Source organism: Plectropomus leopardus, chromosome 20 (assembly GCF_026936395.1).
Source record: "Plectropomus leopardus strain MGB_pleo_1.0 chromosome 20, ASM2693639v1, whole genome shotgun sequence".
Lineage (NCBI taxonomy): Eukaryota > Metazoa > Chordata > Actinopteri > Perciformes > Serranidae > Plectropomus > Plectropomus leopardus.
Genome location: NC_142195.1, coordinates 16503201 through 16522744, shown reverse-complemented (window position 1 = coordinate 16522744; position 19544 = coordinate 16503201). Strand labels below are relative to the sequence as shown.

The following is a 19544-nucleotide window of genomic DNA, read 5'->3' as shown; positions in this document are numbered from 1 at the left end:
AATTTTTAACATCTATTTTTGGACTATACAAGGATCAAAATAGACGGTCTAAACATAGACCAATTTTCAATGTCTTTTTTTTGTGAGCTGAATTGAATTGACAAAAAAAGGTTTTGTCTAGCACGTGAGCTATCTTCACGTGAGCTTTTTTTTCCCCATGATTTAAGGTTGCATTCTGTTTTAAAACCCATGAAAATGAACCTGGCTCAGCTCACTTTCTCATCGCTTACATGCAAACAAATTCATGACACAATAAAGAAGCTTTAACATTTCTATAGTTGAATATGAATAAGTGCTGTAGTTGAACCACAATGGACAGTTGTGATAAATATTACACAAATTACTATTACAGCTAAAAGCATTCTGATTATTTTATCAGCAGAGGCGGTCCCAAGGGTGGCCCAGTGGGGCCCATGACTGATTTCCCCCAGAAAATAATAGGAGGTAGATATTACTGTATTTAAGAGACTGTGGCACTTTCATCTTCTAAACTATCGGGAAGGTAATGGTATTTTGTGAAACAAGACAACTTCAGCCATCTATTGGTACCAAACATTGTTGTTATAGCTTGTCAAGATGGGGACGAAATAACATGCTAATGTTAGGTTACATTTTGGCGAGGGAGCAACTGGCATGGCCATTTTCAAAGGTATGCTCCCAGTAAATGTTTTGTCCTGAAGGGGGGGGGGGTTGGGGGGGGTGTCCATCAAACCCTGGAGCCGCTGTATTCTTCCCATGTGAATGTTTAGCCAAACCATTATGTTTTTGTTTTTTTAAACCTAACCAAATACTTTTGTTGCACAATTAAATAAGTGTAAAAACAAGGCATTTTACTTACATCGTAAATGTATTTTGAAAAAGACTGTATGCATGTGATGAGCAGAAACTGTGTTACTGAAGTGTATTTTGAAAAGACACGATGCATGTGACAATCGTAAATTGACAAGCCATCCCCAAAGGTCAACAACATACATAGGAGGGTACCTTGCACATTACATCTAGGCATGTAGGTCTAACTGACAAAGTGATAGCATTTAAGGAGTTGGGATAAGAACGTGTTGACTATGAGCAGCATGAGTGCACTCCTTTCAGGTGAAGATTAGCCTGCAGCTTCATACATGAGCTGTTCTGATTTACAAAGACACTCCTGACATCTCTCATTATGCCTACAATCCCAAACAGCAACAGTAAAGACAAATAACAAACCTCATATAGTTAACACTGGAAAACCCAACTGTGCCTGCAGGACAATAGATGTGTGAATATTTATGTAACACACTGACATGTTTTAAAGTGTAGCATGTGTTAATATATTACATTATAGTTTACTGGTTTACTTCAGCTGCAGCGTTAACCAAAAAGAGAGATTATGTGCGATAGGAAATTTTACATCAGACATGTATACAGTATTGAAGTATTTTTAAGAGTTTTAGACAGGCACATACTTTATAAAAATATATTTTCTGTCCTGGAGGAGCTCAGTAGCCATACATGACATACATACAGTAATAATGATACACGAAAGAGAGGTATCCTTATCTATTGTAAAGAGGGTTGTAGGCAATAGTTCAATTGGTCATAAATTACATTAAAATAAAATCTTGTCACTTAAATATGAATTCTGAGAGCAACCGGGGTCAGTTCCTTTAACCGTAAAAACCATGGAAGAAAACGGCCACACACAGGAGGATCAGGGCGTTGGCGTTGACAATGTTTCTCCATAGTGGCACTTCTGTGGTGTCTGTGAGCTTCTTCTGCAGCTCTGCCTGCTCCTCTTTGCTCAGCTTTGGGGCTTTTTTCTGCTCCAGGCCGCAGAAGCCCATCACCGCCTTCTTACACAAGCCTGGCTCCTCATCGGGCTCTGTGGCAGAAGAGATAAAGATGATGAAGAATGTCTGCATGTGTGGCTGCAGCTATACTGTATATATTTATATCATCTGTCTGCCGATTACCCGCTATGTCCATATCTTCTGACTTTGTGTCCTCAACCCAATCATCCTGTTCAAGATCCACCCTCTCCTCCGTACGGTTCCTCAGGCTCCAGCACAGGCGATATAACTAGACAAGCAACAGAACACAGGGGTCGAAACAAATTATTCATAAAGATGGTTATTGCAGTATCTTCCATTTATGTTTGGGAAATAAATTTTTTAGATGGTCTCATCTCACAGCGGTCACATACATGCTTGTCGTCGATGGGTTTTGTCATGAGAGAGATTCCCAGGATGAGGACACATGAGACAACAAAAAGGATGATGGAGAAGTAGAGGTAGTGGACTCCACATATGATGGTGGGACAGCTACTGGGGTTAACACAGCTGCCTGTCCCGTAAGCAAACTCTGCTATCATCCTGGACAGGCCGATAAGAAGGCCAATCATGAGGCCGTAAAATGCACCCTGTGGAAAGAAAAAAAAGGAGGAAAGCTGTCAGTATGCACATATAGTCTACAGCCATGCCAGCAGCTGCGTGGTGCTTTTAGCTATGATTGCATCAGATTCTGAGGAAATTAAAATGTGTACCAAATTTCATGACAATCCAACCAATAGCTTTTAAGACATTTCGCCCAAAACCACAAATGCCAACTTGCTGGTTGCTCTACAGGAAAAGCCAGAGGATCATCAAAACCAGTAGATGTGGCGTTGCTAGGTCTCAGATCTAAATATATAGACTATATATTTAAAAAATAAGAATAGGCCTAATAATTTACAAAAACCCTTTCAAAATAATATGTCATTCTGTTCAAACTTGTGCTTGAATAAATGGTACTTAGTTACGTTCTACCACTGTTGACAGAAATACATACATTTAAATATTTTTTCAACTCTAGTCAGTAAATTTATTTTTAGCAAATTAATTTTATTTAAGTATAAGTATTCTGTACTCAATACTTACTAACAATTACTAATATTTTCCTAATCACAAGTCATAATTAATGTGCAAAGTGAAAAAAAGAGTTTTTGAGGTTAAATAAGGTGCCAGAGTGTATAAAAAGAAAAAAAAAAATGCTCCCCCTGGACTCCCCAACTGAGGTCTAGGCTAAGCCCCCAATATCCTCAAATCCTAGAGATGCCCCTGGTCAGTAGGCACGTCTTTCTGGGGACCATGGCTGTCTGCCATGGCAATCCATCTAATAGTTATAATTGTTAATAATAATAGTTCAAGTCTGGAGCAAGGTCGTGAACCAATCAACCAAACTAAAGAAATCCACATATCTTGTAATAGATTCTGTTGAGCCATAAAACCACCTAAGGAGTACATGGAGCATCCAGCAGACACATAAAACAAAGATCTGATAATAAATAATGCAGAGTGAAAGACGAGTCATAGCAAATATGATTGACAAGAAACCGCTGCAGGAGGAAGCTGGAGAAATGAGTACTAGAATAAGTGAGTTATCGGATGTAAAATCCTCTTCACTGGCCTGTGTGACCAGCGACTGTATGACTCTTCTGATGCCTCACACAGATCAGCTGATAAAGTGCATGACTAATTGTCTTGTCTAGGGTTAATGTGGCGATGATGATAGTAGAAACCATATCAGGGGGTCTATGTTCACGCCACCTTTTAAAAGCATGTTTTCTGACCCAAGCCCCACTTCCTTAGACCACATAATACATGGTTATTCAACTGCTTTAAGGTCAGAAAACACCCGATTACACAAGAAATGTGAGGAAGCAATAAAAAGGAAGACCTTTGGCCTGTAATTACTTGAGATGTTTATAATGGACTGCATTTGAGCATAAACACCAGCCTTTATATCCTCACTAGAGGCTCTGTGGATGATAACCTCTGATGGTGTGATCGTTAACCCACCACTTTAGTCCAGACAGAAATACCTCAGTAACTAATAAATGGAGTGTGATCACATGCATCGTCATCAGGTTCACAATGGAGGTTTTGAGTGAAATGTCTATTGTATGCCATATGATTAAGTGAACACATGTCTCCCTTAGGGTGAATTGTGATCCATTTGGAGATCTGGAAAGCTTTTCAGCTGAAGCTGTCATCATGTCAAAATTTCATTTTGTCTGCTAACTCGCTTTCCATCATCTAACATTTGACCTGCTTAAGGTCAGCGAGTTGGCATTGTCATCATGAGCATGTTGGCAATCTGAGTGGCCTGAGAGGCCAAGTTTTCATATTCAGGTACTCAGATTAAATCAATACGAAGTCTAGTATTCTAAAAAAAGAAAAAGAAAATATAAAGTAAGAATAGGGATTGAAATAAACACCAGAGCAAAAAAAGCCAGCATTTCTGCGCTGCACAGACTGTAGAGATTAGCCTACATAAGCCATTAATTTTGTCTATCTTTAAATACTTAAATACACAACTCTTATGCCTTTTTGCCATTTAGCATGTCAAATTAGATTGAGGCTGCGGCTGTGCAGATATGATTGCTGTATAGATATATCTGTGCAGAAAGTCTTCCTGTAGACAGCAGTTAGCCTGCATCATTGTGTTCAGTCCCAAAAAAAGTAAACTTTTAATATACAACAGGGTCAGTTTTCGAGTACTCATGCTCATCACCCCCAAAACCCCTTTGTATACCCTGACAAAGCTGACAGCGTATTTGTAGACTTCTTGTTTATGTGGAACAGGCAGCGTGCTGCAATGAAGTGAAATGCTGAAATGAACTGAAATGTGTAAATAAAGAAATTACTTGACATAAAAACTCACAGGCTCATTTACACGTTTGCAGAAGATGGCAAGCATGAAGACAGCTGCAACAGGTGGTGTGAGGTAGCTGGTGATGGACTGGATGTAGTCAAAGAGCTGACCGCTCTGGGCAGACTGCACCACAGGGATCCATGCTATGCTCACACCAATCAAGGCCAAGATAAACAGTCTATAAACAGTCAAAGATAGTGGCATTAAGGCAGGCAGGAATTCTCTCATTGTCAGAAACCCTGTCAAATTTAACGCAATTGTGTTTTACCTGCCAGCAATCATGAGTTCCCTTTCACTGGCTGTGCGGCGAATCTTAGTGTAGATGTCCATTGTGAAGAGAGTACTGGCGCTGTTGAAGATGGACGTGAGTGAACTCATCAGAGAGGCCAGCATCACTGACAGCATGAGACCTCGCAGACCTGAAACACATAGAATAACAGATTGAAATGGGGGAAAATAACTAGTCAAAAAAGTTGACGTTTTACAAGAACTTTAGCCACTAACCATTGGGCATGAGGTCCACCACCAGTTTGGGATAAGCAATGTTGGTGCAGCCCACACTGGCACCGCAGATTGTTTCACATTCCTCTGGCACCACACAAGCCACCTCATCTAGAACGAAATGAGTAAGATCAGCAGAATGTTCACAAATATTTATAACCACCATAAGCTACAACACTGCCCTGCTCTCAGCCACTGAGCTTGCTTCAGCCAACATCAGTCACATTATAAACTTGGCACAACATACTCACTGGGATAGAGGATCCTACTGATCATCCCAGGGAAAACCATGAGGAACATGGGCAGCAGCTTCAGGTACCCACACAAGATGCAGCCTGCCTTAACATGAGATAAATTCTTGGCTGAGAGGCAACGCTGGACAATCACCTGCAGATGAGATGAGAAAAGATCAGTGGTGCAATTTAAATGTAAATGTATTTGAAAAACATCCCGTTCTCTTTATTTAATTTGCTACACTTTAAGGGACAGTTTACCCCAAAATCAAAATGACATGTTTTTCCTCTTACCTGTAGTACTATTTAACAGTCTAGATAATTTTGATGTGAGTTGTGTGAGTGTTGGAGAAATCAGCTGTAGAGATATCCTCCTTGCCCTAGTTGGCAATTTGCTTGTGGTGCTCTAAGTGCCAAAAAATACATTTGGAAAAAATCAACAGCAATGCCTCTTTCCAGTAATCATGACCCGGTTACTCGACATAATCCATAGACCCTGTTGTGAGCAGTTTCACGTAGGAACTATTTTATTTCCCCTGAACTACACCTGCCAACCGTAACACATCGCAGAAGCAAGAGTGCATCTACTTCTAGCTCACCAGGCACCACTGAGCTAGCTAAAGTTACAGCTCAGCCAGGGAGGATGCCATTAATGTTTACAATTTACGCTGTCACAAGCATGAGCCTCTCATCCATGAGTAGATGCATGCTTCTGCACAGTGATTTGGTTCACAGGTTCAAAAATAGCACTACAGATAAGAGGAAAAATATGTATTTTTGATTTTGGGGGGAACTGCTGCTTTAAGCCAAAGAAGCCTAACGGATACTTGCTGGTAAGTATTCTCCGCTGTTAACTAAGCAGGGATACAGACTATAACGTGTTTATCTTTGTGCTGGATGTCAACATCTCAACTAGCATCTTGACTGAGATCCAGCAACAGCCTGCTCGTTAATCTTATCTCAGTGTCTGCAAGTGCATTACGGTCTAACCAAAAGCTCCTCTTATAGCAGGCTACCTCAGACCGCTTGAGTGAGTCTGGCAAAAACAGGTGGATAAAGGCACATAAATGTGTCAACAAATGTGTGCGTGTGTGTGTTTGCCACCATTTTGCTTGCCGGACCTGATCAGAGCACCAGTACCAGGTGGCCTGAATGGTGAGTCCAAACACAAGGCCAGGCCATGGCAGGTCCCCTGTAATGGCGTCCCTAAAAAGATGGAAAGAGTCGCTCCGAGGTTCATAGCAGCTTGCATTGATGTTAGTTGTCAAAGAGGGGATGGCTTCCATGTAGCGCTGCTGGAAACTTTCATAACCTCCCACCTCGTGGAAAGCTGAAGACGCGTTAGAGTGAGAATAACTTGCAGTTATTTTCTTAGTCTTTGTCACAATGAATAATAAAAAAGTACAGGGACAAAAAATTTAAAATACTGTATTACCAAAGCCCATAAGGATGAATGATCCAACAATCATGATGATGGTCTGTAACGTGTCTGTGTAGATCACTGCAGCCAGTCCACCTGACAAAATGTGTGACGTTACCAATCTATACATTTTGCATTCAAAAACAATACAATTTATCACCTCTAATGTATACTTTTTGGAGAGAATAAAATCAAATGTTTTTACAGAATCCAATTCAGTGTTTAGGAGTGTTATGTAAGAGGCTTTGTAAAGGTAAAGTTCAGGTGTGCATTACAAAACAGCAACAGAAGGCCATTTCCTGCTTATCACAGTCCACAGGTAATCAACCACAATAACACACCACTGATAAATCAGCTGGGAGGAGAGAGAGAGAGCGAGAGCGAGAGCGAGAGTGTGTGTACGTCTCCACATATGGAACTAAGAGGACTTTACCCCAAGTCATGATGCAATCCATCCTGTAAACTGGATGACTGCATGACTGATCTGTGAGGTAGTGGGTGCATCCTCACAGGACTGACCTGTGACAGTGTACAGCGCAGTAATCAATAGCAGTATGACAACAGCAACGTAGATGTTCAAGCCGAGAGCCTGGTTGATAAAAATGGCGCCAGAGAACATGTCTGCCTGAGTGGAGAGGAGAAAACACATCATTGCAATCAATACTGGTTCAATGTTGACGCAGACGACATCACTGAGGGGTAACGTGGAGACTTACTGAGATCTTGGTGAAAACATACAGGAAGAGAGACAGCACAGAGAGATAGATGCGAATACGCTGTCCTCCAAACCTCTTCTTCAGGTACTCAGGCATAGTGACCACCTACACACATCCATAATAAATTAGATTTATATTTGTGTTTGTTTAACTATTTTTTGCTTGTCGATGTTCTTTTTTTCCCCCATTCAAACACATTCCAACAAACCTGTTTTAATAAATAAGTACATTTTAAACAGCATTGCTGATTTTGTAAAATGTAAGGTACTATAACTCTGGCATTAAATTTGGTGAAGAACGCATTATGAAGTCTTGAAACTGAAAGTGTAGAACTTCGGGACTTCAGTGCAAAGACTTTAGACGTACTCCTTAGTTGCAAAACAATGACTTGGTCCCACCTCTGGATATAAGTTTACATTGGATATGAATGCATATTTGGATAGAGGAAATTAATGTATAAAGAGTAAGGTGTGTTATGTGTGCAGCAAGTGAGTTGTGTTTACCCCAGCTTTGATATAAATAGGCACAAAGAGCCATCCCAGAATGACGACCACTATAAGAGCCTGAAACACACAAACATACAAAGACACAATCAATAAATGATAAATCCCAATATTTAATCAAAATGTTCCCAACTACAATAAAATGAACTTCTGCTGTCGTTCTGTTTCCTTCCATCCTCTGCAGGCTGAAACTCACCAGATCATCTACATTTTTAAACTCATCTGACCTGAGATAAAATGAGATGAAATTTGTGTAATAAGTGAATATAGTGTTATTACTCACATTCCATTCAAATCCACCAATAGCAATTCCTGCAGCTGCAGCAGTCCCGGCCAGACCCACAAAGTGGCCGCTGCCAATGTTGCTGGCAAACAATGACGCGCCGATCTGCAGAGTGCATAGACATAGATATACTTATAAATAATATGCATGAGCAATTTCCAGAATTCTCACAACTTTTATTGAGTACATTTAATTATGAGAACAGATATCAATACTGAACAGCTATCAAAGAATAGAAATTACATTGATTCCAGCTAACTGTGCTTTTATTGAATGCCATCTAGCAGATAAGAAAAAGATGATTTACACACCTAATTAACCTAATAATACCTCAACTGGGACACACTGCATCATATTTATACCAGCACAAAACAATAAAAATTTGTTATACACCTCAAGACAGAGCTTAATTTCAATAAGCGTAAAAGTGACTCAGTTGTATTCTTAGCAATAAGATACCCACTGGCCACCACACCATACTCCTCCCCGCCAGGAAGAAGCCACCGACAGTGGATCGGTTGGTGCGGACCATAGCCTGCAACAGGAGAAGGGCACATTTTTAGAAAATCCATAAATGCATTTGTGCAAAACAGCAACAGACACTTTATTTGAACTGTCAGTCCTGATTTGTGAATGATTACATTTTTGTATGATATACTGCTGCTCTAAGAGTGACTGACGGATGCCACAAAATGACTGCATACAACTCAAAATCACAGTAACATTACTCCTCATAAATTTAGCTAACTATGTGCATTGACAGTACTTTGATCTGCTATAAAATATTGTGAATTGGGTTGAGTAAGATGCTGTGATTGCACAATGTGAGTCCAACCAATTACATATAATTTACTCCAAAGTGACTGTTGTAAAGGTGCGAAAAAGGCTTTATTAAAGAAAAAAGTTGATATTCACTGGATATATTCATGATATAATAATAATAACAACAATAATAGAATTATTACATTTTCCCTTGTGGCTTAATACACACAGGCGTTTTCTTATTCTTAGATTGAAGAGAAACAAACTCTCACAAATTTAAAGCTGGAAAGGAGTTAACTATTCACAGGACAGAAGGATTCAACAAATGGTCAACTGGGAGACTGAGCAACTCACCCATACTCCGACAGCCAAGACAACCAAAAAGTAGATTACAATAACGGCGATATCTGCCGGGTTGTTCAGAGCCACGGTATTTGTGCCATTTCTTGCATTGCTCCTTATGAAGGAGAATCCAAAATAATCCTGAGACATTTTACTCAGAGGGTGAACAGAGAACAGGAGTGTCGCTCCTCTGCGACTGAAGCACCTGCACAGACACTTATGTACCTTTGGGTGAGGTGTGCTTGTGTGAGAGGGAGTGTGGGAAAGACAGGGGGGCTGGGAGGGGGAGAGTGTGTTTGTCTAATGAATTAGCAGATATTGTGTTTGTTTTAAAGTGTATCTGGATGAACAAATAAACTTTGCTGATACAGGTTTGTGAAAATGAATGTGTTAAAATGTGTAAACTTTTATCAGATGAAAAAAATGTTGTTAATCATCAACCAACAAGGAAATACCGCAAGTAAACAGGTGTTCCTTTAAAACAAAGGACTGACTGAAGAAGTACTACAGCTAAATCCAACTAAAGTCAAACACACACCAACATATAACCAAACTCTGACTTACAAAAAATAAAATGTTACTGTTTGGATTAAACCACCCGACAGTATATAATTATATTCCAGTCCTATCATCTATATACAATAATATAACGGAAAGGGACCACTCTCCCAACAGGTGTGTTTACTTTAATACTTTAAGTAAATTTTGCTATTAATACATTTGTAATTTTAATAACACTTTGACACCTGAAGCTACATCACCTTTCTTGTGCTGCTCTCAGACGCCTTTCACAAGTATTTAAACCTTTGGACCCTGAGCAAATTGTTACAATTTCTTTCAAAAAAGGCAGCGAGCAACTTGGTAATACAAGTTTCACAAACTGCAAGAAATTAGTAGATTTAGAAATGTATCTTAAAATAGCAGGAGAACAATGTCTCGGGAAAAAAGACGCAAAGCTAGGTAATTTTCTTATACTTATTTGAACTGATTTCTTGCTAATTTTTGAGTCGTTTTCTCTTTGATTGCTCATTGCCTTCTTTCCCTGCTTTTAAAAGAAGTTGAACCAATTCACTCAGGTTTCAAAGGGTTAGCTGAAATCTTGAATTTAGGGTTTTTACTGGTAGAAGAGGATTTCCCAACAGTGATGCTGCTGCTTTTAAATAATTAAAAGATACATCAACTTCCTCAACCACTGTTTCCTCCTGAAAAATATAGTTTGAGAGTCAGATGTCATTTTTGGCCAGATGGTACAAATGTCTAACTGTAAATATTATTATTAATCTTGTAAAATCACATTTTTCATCTCTATATAGGTCTATCAACAAGGAAATATCTCCTCATTTTCTGTAAGTCTAGTACAAATAAAAGGCACTTAACCCCGACTTGACTCCACCCACAATGACATTCTCCTTTATCCCTAAGGAGATGAGTGTTTATGTGTGTTAATTATTAGTTTAAAGGCCAAGATTTGAAGGACGATACTGAAAAAGAGACAGAAAAAGACAGAAAAAGACAACTGAAAAATCAATGATCATCAAAGTTGGCATCATGTTACACACCCTGCAGGAAAAAGGTATGATTTTTTTTTGGGGGGGGGGATTAATGAAAGTACAAAAATATAAAGAAAGCACTGTGAGCAGCCACTAGGTGTCACTATGGGACAGTGAAACAGATGACGGATTCAGGAGACTGTGAGCTCATAGAAAGATTGTTTAAAAATGCTTTTTTTCCCCCAATAGTGGAAAGTACCTGTATATATTTACTCAAGCACTGTTTTAAGGTATTTGTGCTATACTTGGGTATGTCTATTTTAATGTACTTTACTTTAGCTACAAGAAGATCATCCTTCTGAGCAGTGATATAGTTGGAGGGTGAAGTTCAGTAGAAAGAAAATAGTTCCTATGTGAAACTGCTCACAGCAAGGTCTGTGGATTATCTTCAGGAACCGAGTCATGATTTCTGGAAAGGGACATATCTGTTAGGTTTCTCAAAAGTATTATTTTGGGGCTTTGAGGACCACCACCGACATCAAAACAATCTAGAATGAGAAATACTACTACAGGTAAGACGAAAAATGTGTACTTTTGAGTTTGGGGCTGTTGCTTTAAGTACATTTTTTAATGCAGGACTTTTATTTGAAATAGAGTATTTCTTCATGGAACAATGAGTATTTTTACTCAAATAAAAGTGGTGAGTATTTTTCCAACACTGTTTGTTCCTCACTCTTATTCTGCATGACACCTGAGAGACCAACTTTATAACTGTGTCAAAGCAAAATCCACACAGGTGTTTTCACTTATCCAGCCTGATTAGTCCTCTTCACAGACTGTGCATGACTAACAGCTCCCTCACTCTGCTGTTAGGGCAGGACAATTTACACCTTTCTGACCGGTATAACTTTATGTATAGTTTACTGATGTCACGTCATCTCCAGCCTAGCTCCACCCGGCTTCAACTTGAATGGCAGTGAATTATCCAGTGAAAGTGAAAATACCTCTGCGTGTGTGTGCACACAGCACCTTTGATTATGACCTCAGTGAAATGTAGGAGTAATACATCCCCATAGACTGTGGGAATGATGTGTCTCATTTGATGGGTCCAAGCAAGACACACATTACCTGTAACAAACTGCATGGTTACATGTTCAACACCCTGAAAGCATCCATTTAGGTTTGAACTCAGCCGTAGCTGTGTATAAGCTAAGCAACAATGGCCTTATGGTAAGTGCATCTTACCCTAATTATAACCTAAGAGAGTAATTAAGTGATTAAACACTCTAATTAGAGGGCCTTAAGCAATCATCACTTAAAAAAGCCATGTAATTTGCACTCAGTAAGCATGAATTGGTTCATTGAAGGCTGTTTTATTGAATAACAATAGGTGTACTTGATAGTTTTTCAACTCAGGATGAGTTAATTTATACTCTTGGAAGAACTAGCAGTACAACCCAGCTGCACAAAATCCAATTTGCACCACATTTCATATACCGGCCTACCTTTGCGTCATCTTTCACCACTTATGTTCCAGTGTTTCCGGACTGCCTCGACCCAGTAAATGCTGCATGCGGCCTTATCTATCATTATAATGCTGACATCCAAGCCCAAGTTTTTAGTGCTCTGTCCCAACTGATGCTGTGGGGGAAGGAGCAGAGGAGAAAGGACAAGAGGAAATTAAAAGTAGTCCAGCATGAAGGTAGGATGATTTATGAGAAACTGTATGGTAGAAATATGAACTCATGTAAACCAGATGATTCAGGGTTAATGTTTGGATATGAAAGAAATAAAAACACCAATTAGGGACTGCACTTTATTTATCAGAGTGGGGGGGGGGGGCTGATATCATGACCCTCGCTAGAGCTACAAATATTTTTCCTCGAGCTTCTCTGAGTCACTTGGGGCGAAATGCATGACCTCCCTTCACCATAAATAACCATATTTCACAGATTCCTGCCAATAAATTGTGTGATTGTGGAGATTTTTAAAGAAAACATGCCTTGCAATGTGCACACCCACTTGTGAGTTTTGGGTTCTGAGGGTATTTAAAATAAATACAAAATACGACCATTTAAAGTTGAATGTCCCTCCCCGAGCCAAATAAATAAACACCACTCCCTCCCCTACTTTCTGCTAATAATGAACAGCCCCTTATAGGTTATAATGTATCATCTAAAAGTTTAAATTAACCCTTTGAAACATGAGCAAATTGGCTTGATTTCTTTCAAAAGCACGAGAAGAAGACAATGAGGAAGGAAAGAAGAAACAACCTAAAAATTAGCAAGCCATTTATGAATAGTACGAGAAAATTACTTGAAGATCAATTAAATAAATAAATAAATGTAATAACAAGAAAACAAACAAAAAGTTTTAAAAGTACTTAAAATTCTAATAATTCCATACAATAATTTTAAATATGCAATAATGATAATTATGAATACATTTTTCCCAAGTTTTTTTATTTTTTCACCCAGACATTTTACCCTAGCTTTATCAAAAACTACTTGTTTAAATCTACTAATTTCTTGCCATTTGTGAAACATTTCTTTCCAGATTGCTTATTGTTTTTTTTCCCTTTTTTTGAAAGAAATCAGACTATTTTGCTCAGGGTTCAAAGGTTAAATATTTGTGAAAGCACAAGAAAAGTGACATTGCTTCAGGTTTCAAAGGGGTTAATAATAAGTGTCAACCAAAGGTTACTTGTGTTAATATTTTCCTTTTTGAATCTGCTTAAATCTTACAATACAGAATTATAATCATTATGAACTGTAAAAAAATAAAGGCAAAGCGTACATTATTGCCAGAGCAAAAGAGGAGGGCAGGGGCAGCACCAAATTAAAACACTCACTGTTTGAGATGTATTCAATAATCAGAAACAGAGAGCCAAAGCATAAACCTGTGATTTGTCTGGATGTGTCTTGCTAATGTTTCACATCAAAATAGTTGAATTAATACAAAAAAGACAGCGAACCATTACAGCAACGACCACAGCCTCCTACAGAAGTGTAACACCCCGGAGAGCAAGAGATGTAAGGGAGTGAGATGTGGGAGTTATCAGACTGGTACTGTCACAAATGGCTGCTTGAAATTTCTAAATGGGGACAATCAATATTCACTTGAATGAGAATCAATCACTGGAATGAGGCCAATGCTCTGCAGGGATTAAGGCTCGGTCACACCGGCTGATTTCAGTCCTGATTTTAAACCTGAGAGGATCCTTCAAACTTTAAACATCTCCAGACAGGTCAAGATTTTCTCCAATTTATTTAATTTTGCATGGCCCGGTTTATTTCTATGTTCACCAAGACTGAAATCTGATCATAACTCAGGCTATAAAACACAAACACACCACAGAGCCGATCACATCCCAGGGCAGCAAGACCACAAACAAACCCTGCTGATTAGCGCGAGAAATTGATCTCTTGCAAGAGTCCATACTTAGAAGTCTCCATTGAGTGAGAAAATACTGCTGTTGTCTTTGGCAAACAGAGCAGTGATTGAGTGTCTGTGGTTAACATGGACACAATAGGGTCTTATAAACTTCAGCCCGAGTCTACATATCTGTGATTTGAAGGACATTTTTGTAAAGGGGCCCCACGACTGAAACAATCCTGCAGGTCTGCCCTGAAAAAACACACTTATGGACAGTAAAAATCTTGTGACTTCAACACCAGTGGTGAGTGCTTCATGTTGTGCTCAATCTCAGAACACATTGGCTGACGACAACAAAGTGTCTTGGGGTAAGGGCCAACATTTTTGGCTGATCTGGTGTAGCCAGCAGATACTTCAGACTTTGTCCTCGGCGCACTGGTCATTTAAAATAATTTTTATAGATACCTGCAAATGAATGCAAATCATAAAAAAAGCTTTTATAAGCTTACTAATTGTCAGATGAGATTGCTTTTTGGCAAATGCATTCTGCTTCTCCGCATGGACTGTTTACCTCCTGTTTAAACGTGATTGGTCAGCACTATTCAGACAACAAATGTACTACAAATAGACGTCAGAACAGTGATATCAAAATATTGTTCCACTGCCTACAGACTGTGCATCTATCTGTTTAAAGAGATTAGCCTACATTGTGCTTTATCCATATTTTTGTGTTAAATGTCTAGTTGTTAAGTTTTCAGAACTGAAACTCCTCCCATGTGCCAAATGTGTAGGAGAATTATGGAAGCTGAAACAAAAATGCGAACATGCAAATATCCCTGTAGAGCTAGTGTTTGATTTGTCTGTTCTGGGCTACTGTAGAAAAACATGACTGAAGTGGAAGAGGACCCACTCTGTATGTCTGTATATAAAAGGTTCACTGTAAGGTACTGTAAACAGTGATTTTTAGTGTCAGGTGATTATACATTAAAGACAACATAGTCATGAATATTATATACAATCACTTCCAATAGATAATCCCTAAATCCTACACACTGGGCCTTTAGGTAAACTGTTCAAAATCAGGGCAAAGCAACTGAATTTACATGATCATTTTCAAATAATCCATGTTTGCTTGTTTGTCTCCACTACCATATCATGATCATCATTAACAACAACAAAAGATTACCTTTTTTGAGCAAGTTTAAAGTAGAGAATGGTAAATGCAACCAAGGCAATGTTTTAGTAAGTTTTTTCAGCAGCAAGTTGTCTTTTAGTTCAGAGAATGCTTGTCTAAAGTTAGGGTAACATTCTCTATAAACATCCACAAATTGCTAAAAATGTGATTTAGGAATAAAAGTGCTGTGATATTAAGGGCTATCAAGGTTCGGGAAGCAAGAGTTATTCAGAACAAAATGCGAGGATGCATAGTGTTTTACTTAAGAGTTTAGTGAGTCAACCCATGGTATGAAGAATATCATCTGTTTTTTTTACATTAATTGTCAATGTATCAGGGAAACCTTGCAAGTTTTTTGTTTTTTTGTTTTTTGCAAATGGAAACTGATAACAAACATACTTTCGAGGATATGTTAGCCACAAGGTGGCAGAGTAGTACAACACTGCAGAAATGGTGCATCACTAAGATATGAGGGAGAGGAAATTGAGCTCTGGCAGCATAAGATTGAGATAACATTACCAAAAAAAAAAAAAATCTGTTAAATTAGAGTCTATATTTCTAAACATTTCCTCACTTCATAAACAGTATTTCTTTATGTATGTTCAAATGGTAGGTCAAAGGCTATCTTTCAGCAGATGTAGTATGTTACCCGCCACTGAAGCCCAGTTGATATGTGATATATTAATCTTTATTAGTGACTGTGTTGATAGCTGTGAATCATTGATTGTGTAGGCAGTCCTTTTTGACTCTTTGAAACCTAGGTCGGCATCTTTTTTCTTGTGCTGCTTTCAGACGCCTTTCACAAGTATTTAAACCTTTGAACCCTGTACAAATTGGTTCAATTTCTTTAAAAAACATGGAAGAAAGGCAATGAACAACTTTAAGAGAAATATTTCACAGATTGCAAGAAATGAGTAGTATTATTTTGTTTAAAAAAACTAGGGAAGGGGAGGTGGGTGTGTGATGCTGTACAACTTCTTCTTTTTCCTTCTCAACTCTGATCATTTCTGATCCATTTGTCAGTTTATACACATGTTAGTACCTCCAAATAGCCCTTAAATTAATGTTTTTTGTGTGTTTTGGCTATGTTTTGTTTTTCTCTCTTTTCTTTTGTTTTTTGATAGTTATCTTTGTACATTTACTTTTCCTTTTTATAATAATTATTTCCAAATAGACAAATGGAAATTTGATAAAATTTGATATTTTTATATTTTTGGAACTGTAGGCTACTTGCACTGTAATTTGATAATCAGTTAACAAAAACAAATCATTACAAGAAAATGTTTGAGAAAATGTCAAGGGAAGAAAAATGACAATAGGAAAAATATTATACCTATAACTATATTTATAATTACCATAATAATACATTTTAAATAATGTAAAATTATCATGTGTTATTTACTTTTTCTTTTCTCTTTTTTCTAATTTTTTCTAATTTATATATTCTAATATGTATTCTTTTTTTATTTATTTAATTAAAGTAAGCCAATTTGCTCAGGTTGTAAAAGGTTAAATTAATATATACGCGTGCCTGTTGTGACCTCAAACAACAGCAGGTGGCACGAGGAAGCCGGCTGTGTCACTCGTAGATTTAATGTTGCTAGGCTAACGACTTTCTACCTACCCAGCTGTCTGCTAATTAGTCCCAAATGTGTCCAGTAAGTCCAGTTTAACGTACGGAAACTTTGTTTTGTTAAATTTTGTTGCCAAGAGGAAAATTAATTTCTACAGAGTAGAAACAAACAGAAACGTCGCGGTCGACGGTCAAGAAACGCTGCGTCACAGTGTCAAGCTAGCTTAGAGGATACTATTGCTAACTCTGTTTTCCAACAGACTGACACTGACCGAGGATGAAATACGAAGCCTGCTAGCTGCAATTAACTTACAAGGAGATACACAAAGGTAAGATTTATATACTCTTCACTTAACAAATAAAAAAGCCACATCAAACTTTATCTGTGGTAAACTTATCGAACCAGCGACATTAAAGAGTAAAATATTAACTTAACTTACCTTACTTTACTCCATTGATACTCATTGCGAAAAGATGACTGCTGTCAAGCCAGCCCCTATGACATTTTGCGTTGCGCGCGTAGAAAAGACATTACGGAGACATTAAGAGCGTGACATAAAGGCCCGCTGCTGACGCAGCGCGCGCCAGGAGCGCGTGAGCAGTGCCCAGCCGGTTGTTTTATATTTCGGCGCCCATGTTATCAAGTTAGAGCGTGCACACCACGGATGTGTTATAGTGAAATCGGTGCACACTGCCCGCCTGAGCAGGTGTTTGACAGGTGCGTTTCAGCTGCCTGTCAGCTGCAGGACATTTAGAGAAAGGTGGATTGCCGACTTTTTTTAGGCGTGACGCTCGCGCTTGTCAGCAGAAATAGACAGTGAAAATGTTGTTTTGATGATTATATTGACTCTGTACCACTTTTTACTGCGGTTTAAAAGTATCTCCCTGTCACTGAGATGAGGAAATACAAAGACGGATGTTATAGTCCAACTTCCCTGCTTACCTTTCAAAACAAAAGCCTCCTGACAATGTCTCTGTGGACAGAATCCCATCAGTTGCTTATACAACTGCATTTTATCTTGAAACATTTACAGGACCATGTTGTCCACTGTGCAGGAGCTTGCACAACTTCGTTAATGAGTGGAATCGTAGTAGTTAGAAATATTAAAATACAGTACTAATATCTGATGGCAGCGACGCTGCTGTGTGAACACCACAAGCATGAAACATGCTGCTGCTTAGCGAGACCAGCTTAGCAGAAGTCAATGACCAGATACTGGGATGTAACATTTCAAAATAAAAGCCATCTGAAATATCAGTAATAATTAATGGTTGCAGCTAAATGAGGATTCATACTAAAACTTTATTTCTGCAGACTCAACTGAATATGAGGACAATCTGATATGCAATAAAAAAGCCATCTCAAATCTGGTTTATTTTAATTAGAGATTAAAAATAAACTCCCTTCTTCCACAAATTTATTTTGTTTCAGACTGATAGGAGCCCACCGCAAAATGTGACTGACCCAATATCAGGGCAGTCTGATGTAGAATTTCAAATGAAATGTCAAAGGTCAACTTCACTGTGGCAGAAGTTTCTACAAAAAACCTTTTGTGGCCATTATTTTATGCAAGGAACTGAAGGGGAGACATTTGGTCAGTTACTGATCTTGGGTATCCAAACTGTGCTGGTTGTATAGATCATCTGTGCTGCTGGGTTGAAAATGTGTGTGAAGCATTCTGGGTTTTTTTTGAGCAATGTCAGCTGTCATGACAAGATAGAGTCTGGGCAGACATGGATATAAACTGGAAATGCTACTCGACTGGTTTGTAGGGGTATGCAACTGTGAGGCAGTAATTGTAGTTTCTCTTTGATGAACATGAGCCATGCAACCTAACTTGAATGTACCCTGGATGCTTGGTTGTATCAGCTTTTTACCTGAAAACCCTATTTCATAAGGTGCATAAGTGTAGATGTCTTTTGGTAACAACTTACTACATAAAGGTTGTTTGTCACATTGTAAGACACCAGTGTTCAGTTAAACCTTCCCCATTTGATGATTAATGGGGCCCAGTTGCAAACCTGACCCCCACCATTCCTCCCACTCCCTGTGGATTGCCTGTGTACCCTGTCACCATCAGGTTCCCGCCAGAGGAAACAGCAGACTTTACATGACAGCTTAATTATAATTTTTCTAGAACCCAAGAATCCAGTCTGTGCATGTAATCAGTTGTCCTGCCTGACCCCAACTTCATCATGTATCATTTAGTGTGGCAATTTCATTAAACACGAAATTATCTAGGAACATGCACCATGTGAGCACAAAATTACACAACTTAAAATAGCAAGATTAGGTGATAATGTAGGAGCCATGTGAAGGCCCTTTTCATTTCAGTTAATTTTGTGCTTTAGTATTGTGTACCCTCAGGCAAATGGTTTTTTTCACAACAGATGTTGTTATAGCAGGAAAAGCACAGGTGGAACCAATACTGTTAAAAACGGCTTACCGACGTTGTCCCAGTAAACCCAGCCATGTGAGTAAGCGTGCAGAATACCTGGAC

The 19544-nt window shown here is 38.6% G+C and overlaps 1 protein-coding gene and 1 long non-coding RNA gene across 3 annotated transcripts in view; one reads left to right on the top strand and one right to left on the bottom strand.

The window, feature by feature from the left end:
* Nucleotides 1–886: 886 nt before the first annotated feature.
* Nucleotides 887–17853, bottom strand: slc5a1 (solute carrier family 5 member 1). 2 transcript variants are annotated; one of them, XM_088071293.1, is made up of 16 exons: nucleotides 17484–17853; nucleotides 12427–12562; nucleotides 8791–8862; nucleotides 8328–8432; nucleotides 8045–8104; nucleotides 7542–7646; nucleotides 7345–7450; nucleotides 6841–6921; nucleotides 6527–6735; nucleotides 5424–5559; nucleotides 5176–5283; nucleotides 4940–5090; nucleotides 4681–4849; nucleotides 2183–2398; nucleotides 1953–2058; nucleotides 887–1861 (listed from the first exon to the last, which is right to left on the bottom strand). In XM_088071293.1, exons 3-16 carry the CDS (start codon nucleotides 8857–8859, stop codon nucleotides 1647–1649), a joined length of 1836 nt encoding a protein of 611 aa, XP_087927419.1. In that variant the 5' UTR covers nucleotides 8860–8862; nucleotides 12427–12562; nucleotides 17484–17853; the 3' UTR covers nucleotides 887–1646. The 2 variants fall into 2 exon arrangements, with proteins under 2 accessions (XP_087927419.1, XP_042364985.1); XM_042509051.2 differs by lacking the exons at nucleotides 12427–12562; nucleotides 17484–17853 and adding an exon at nucleotides 9444–9637.
* Nucleotides 17039–19544, top strand: part of LOC148186201 (uncharacterized) — a 58735-nt gene continuing 56229 nt past the window's right edge. The window contains exon 1 of the long non-coding RNA XR_015775223.1: nucleotides 17039–17372. This is a non-coding gene — a long non-coding RNA (uncharacterized LOC148186201). The remainder of the gene's footprint in view (nucleotides 17373–19544) is intronic.

Coding starts and splice junctions, on each gene's coding strand:
- slc5a1 (XM_042509051.2), bottom strand. CDS start 9,581: ATGTCTCAGGATTATTTTGGATTCTCCTTCATAAGGAGCAATGCAAGA. Junction 8,863..9,443: donor TCTTGGCTGTCGGAGTATGG/GTGAGTTGCTCA, acceptor CTCCTGTTGCAG/GCTATGGTCCGCACCAACCG. Junction 1,862..1,952: donor AGAAGATATGGACATAGCGG/GTAATCGGCAGA, acceptor CTTCTGCCACAG/AGCCCGATGAGGAGCCAGGC.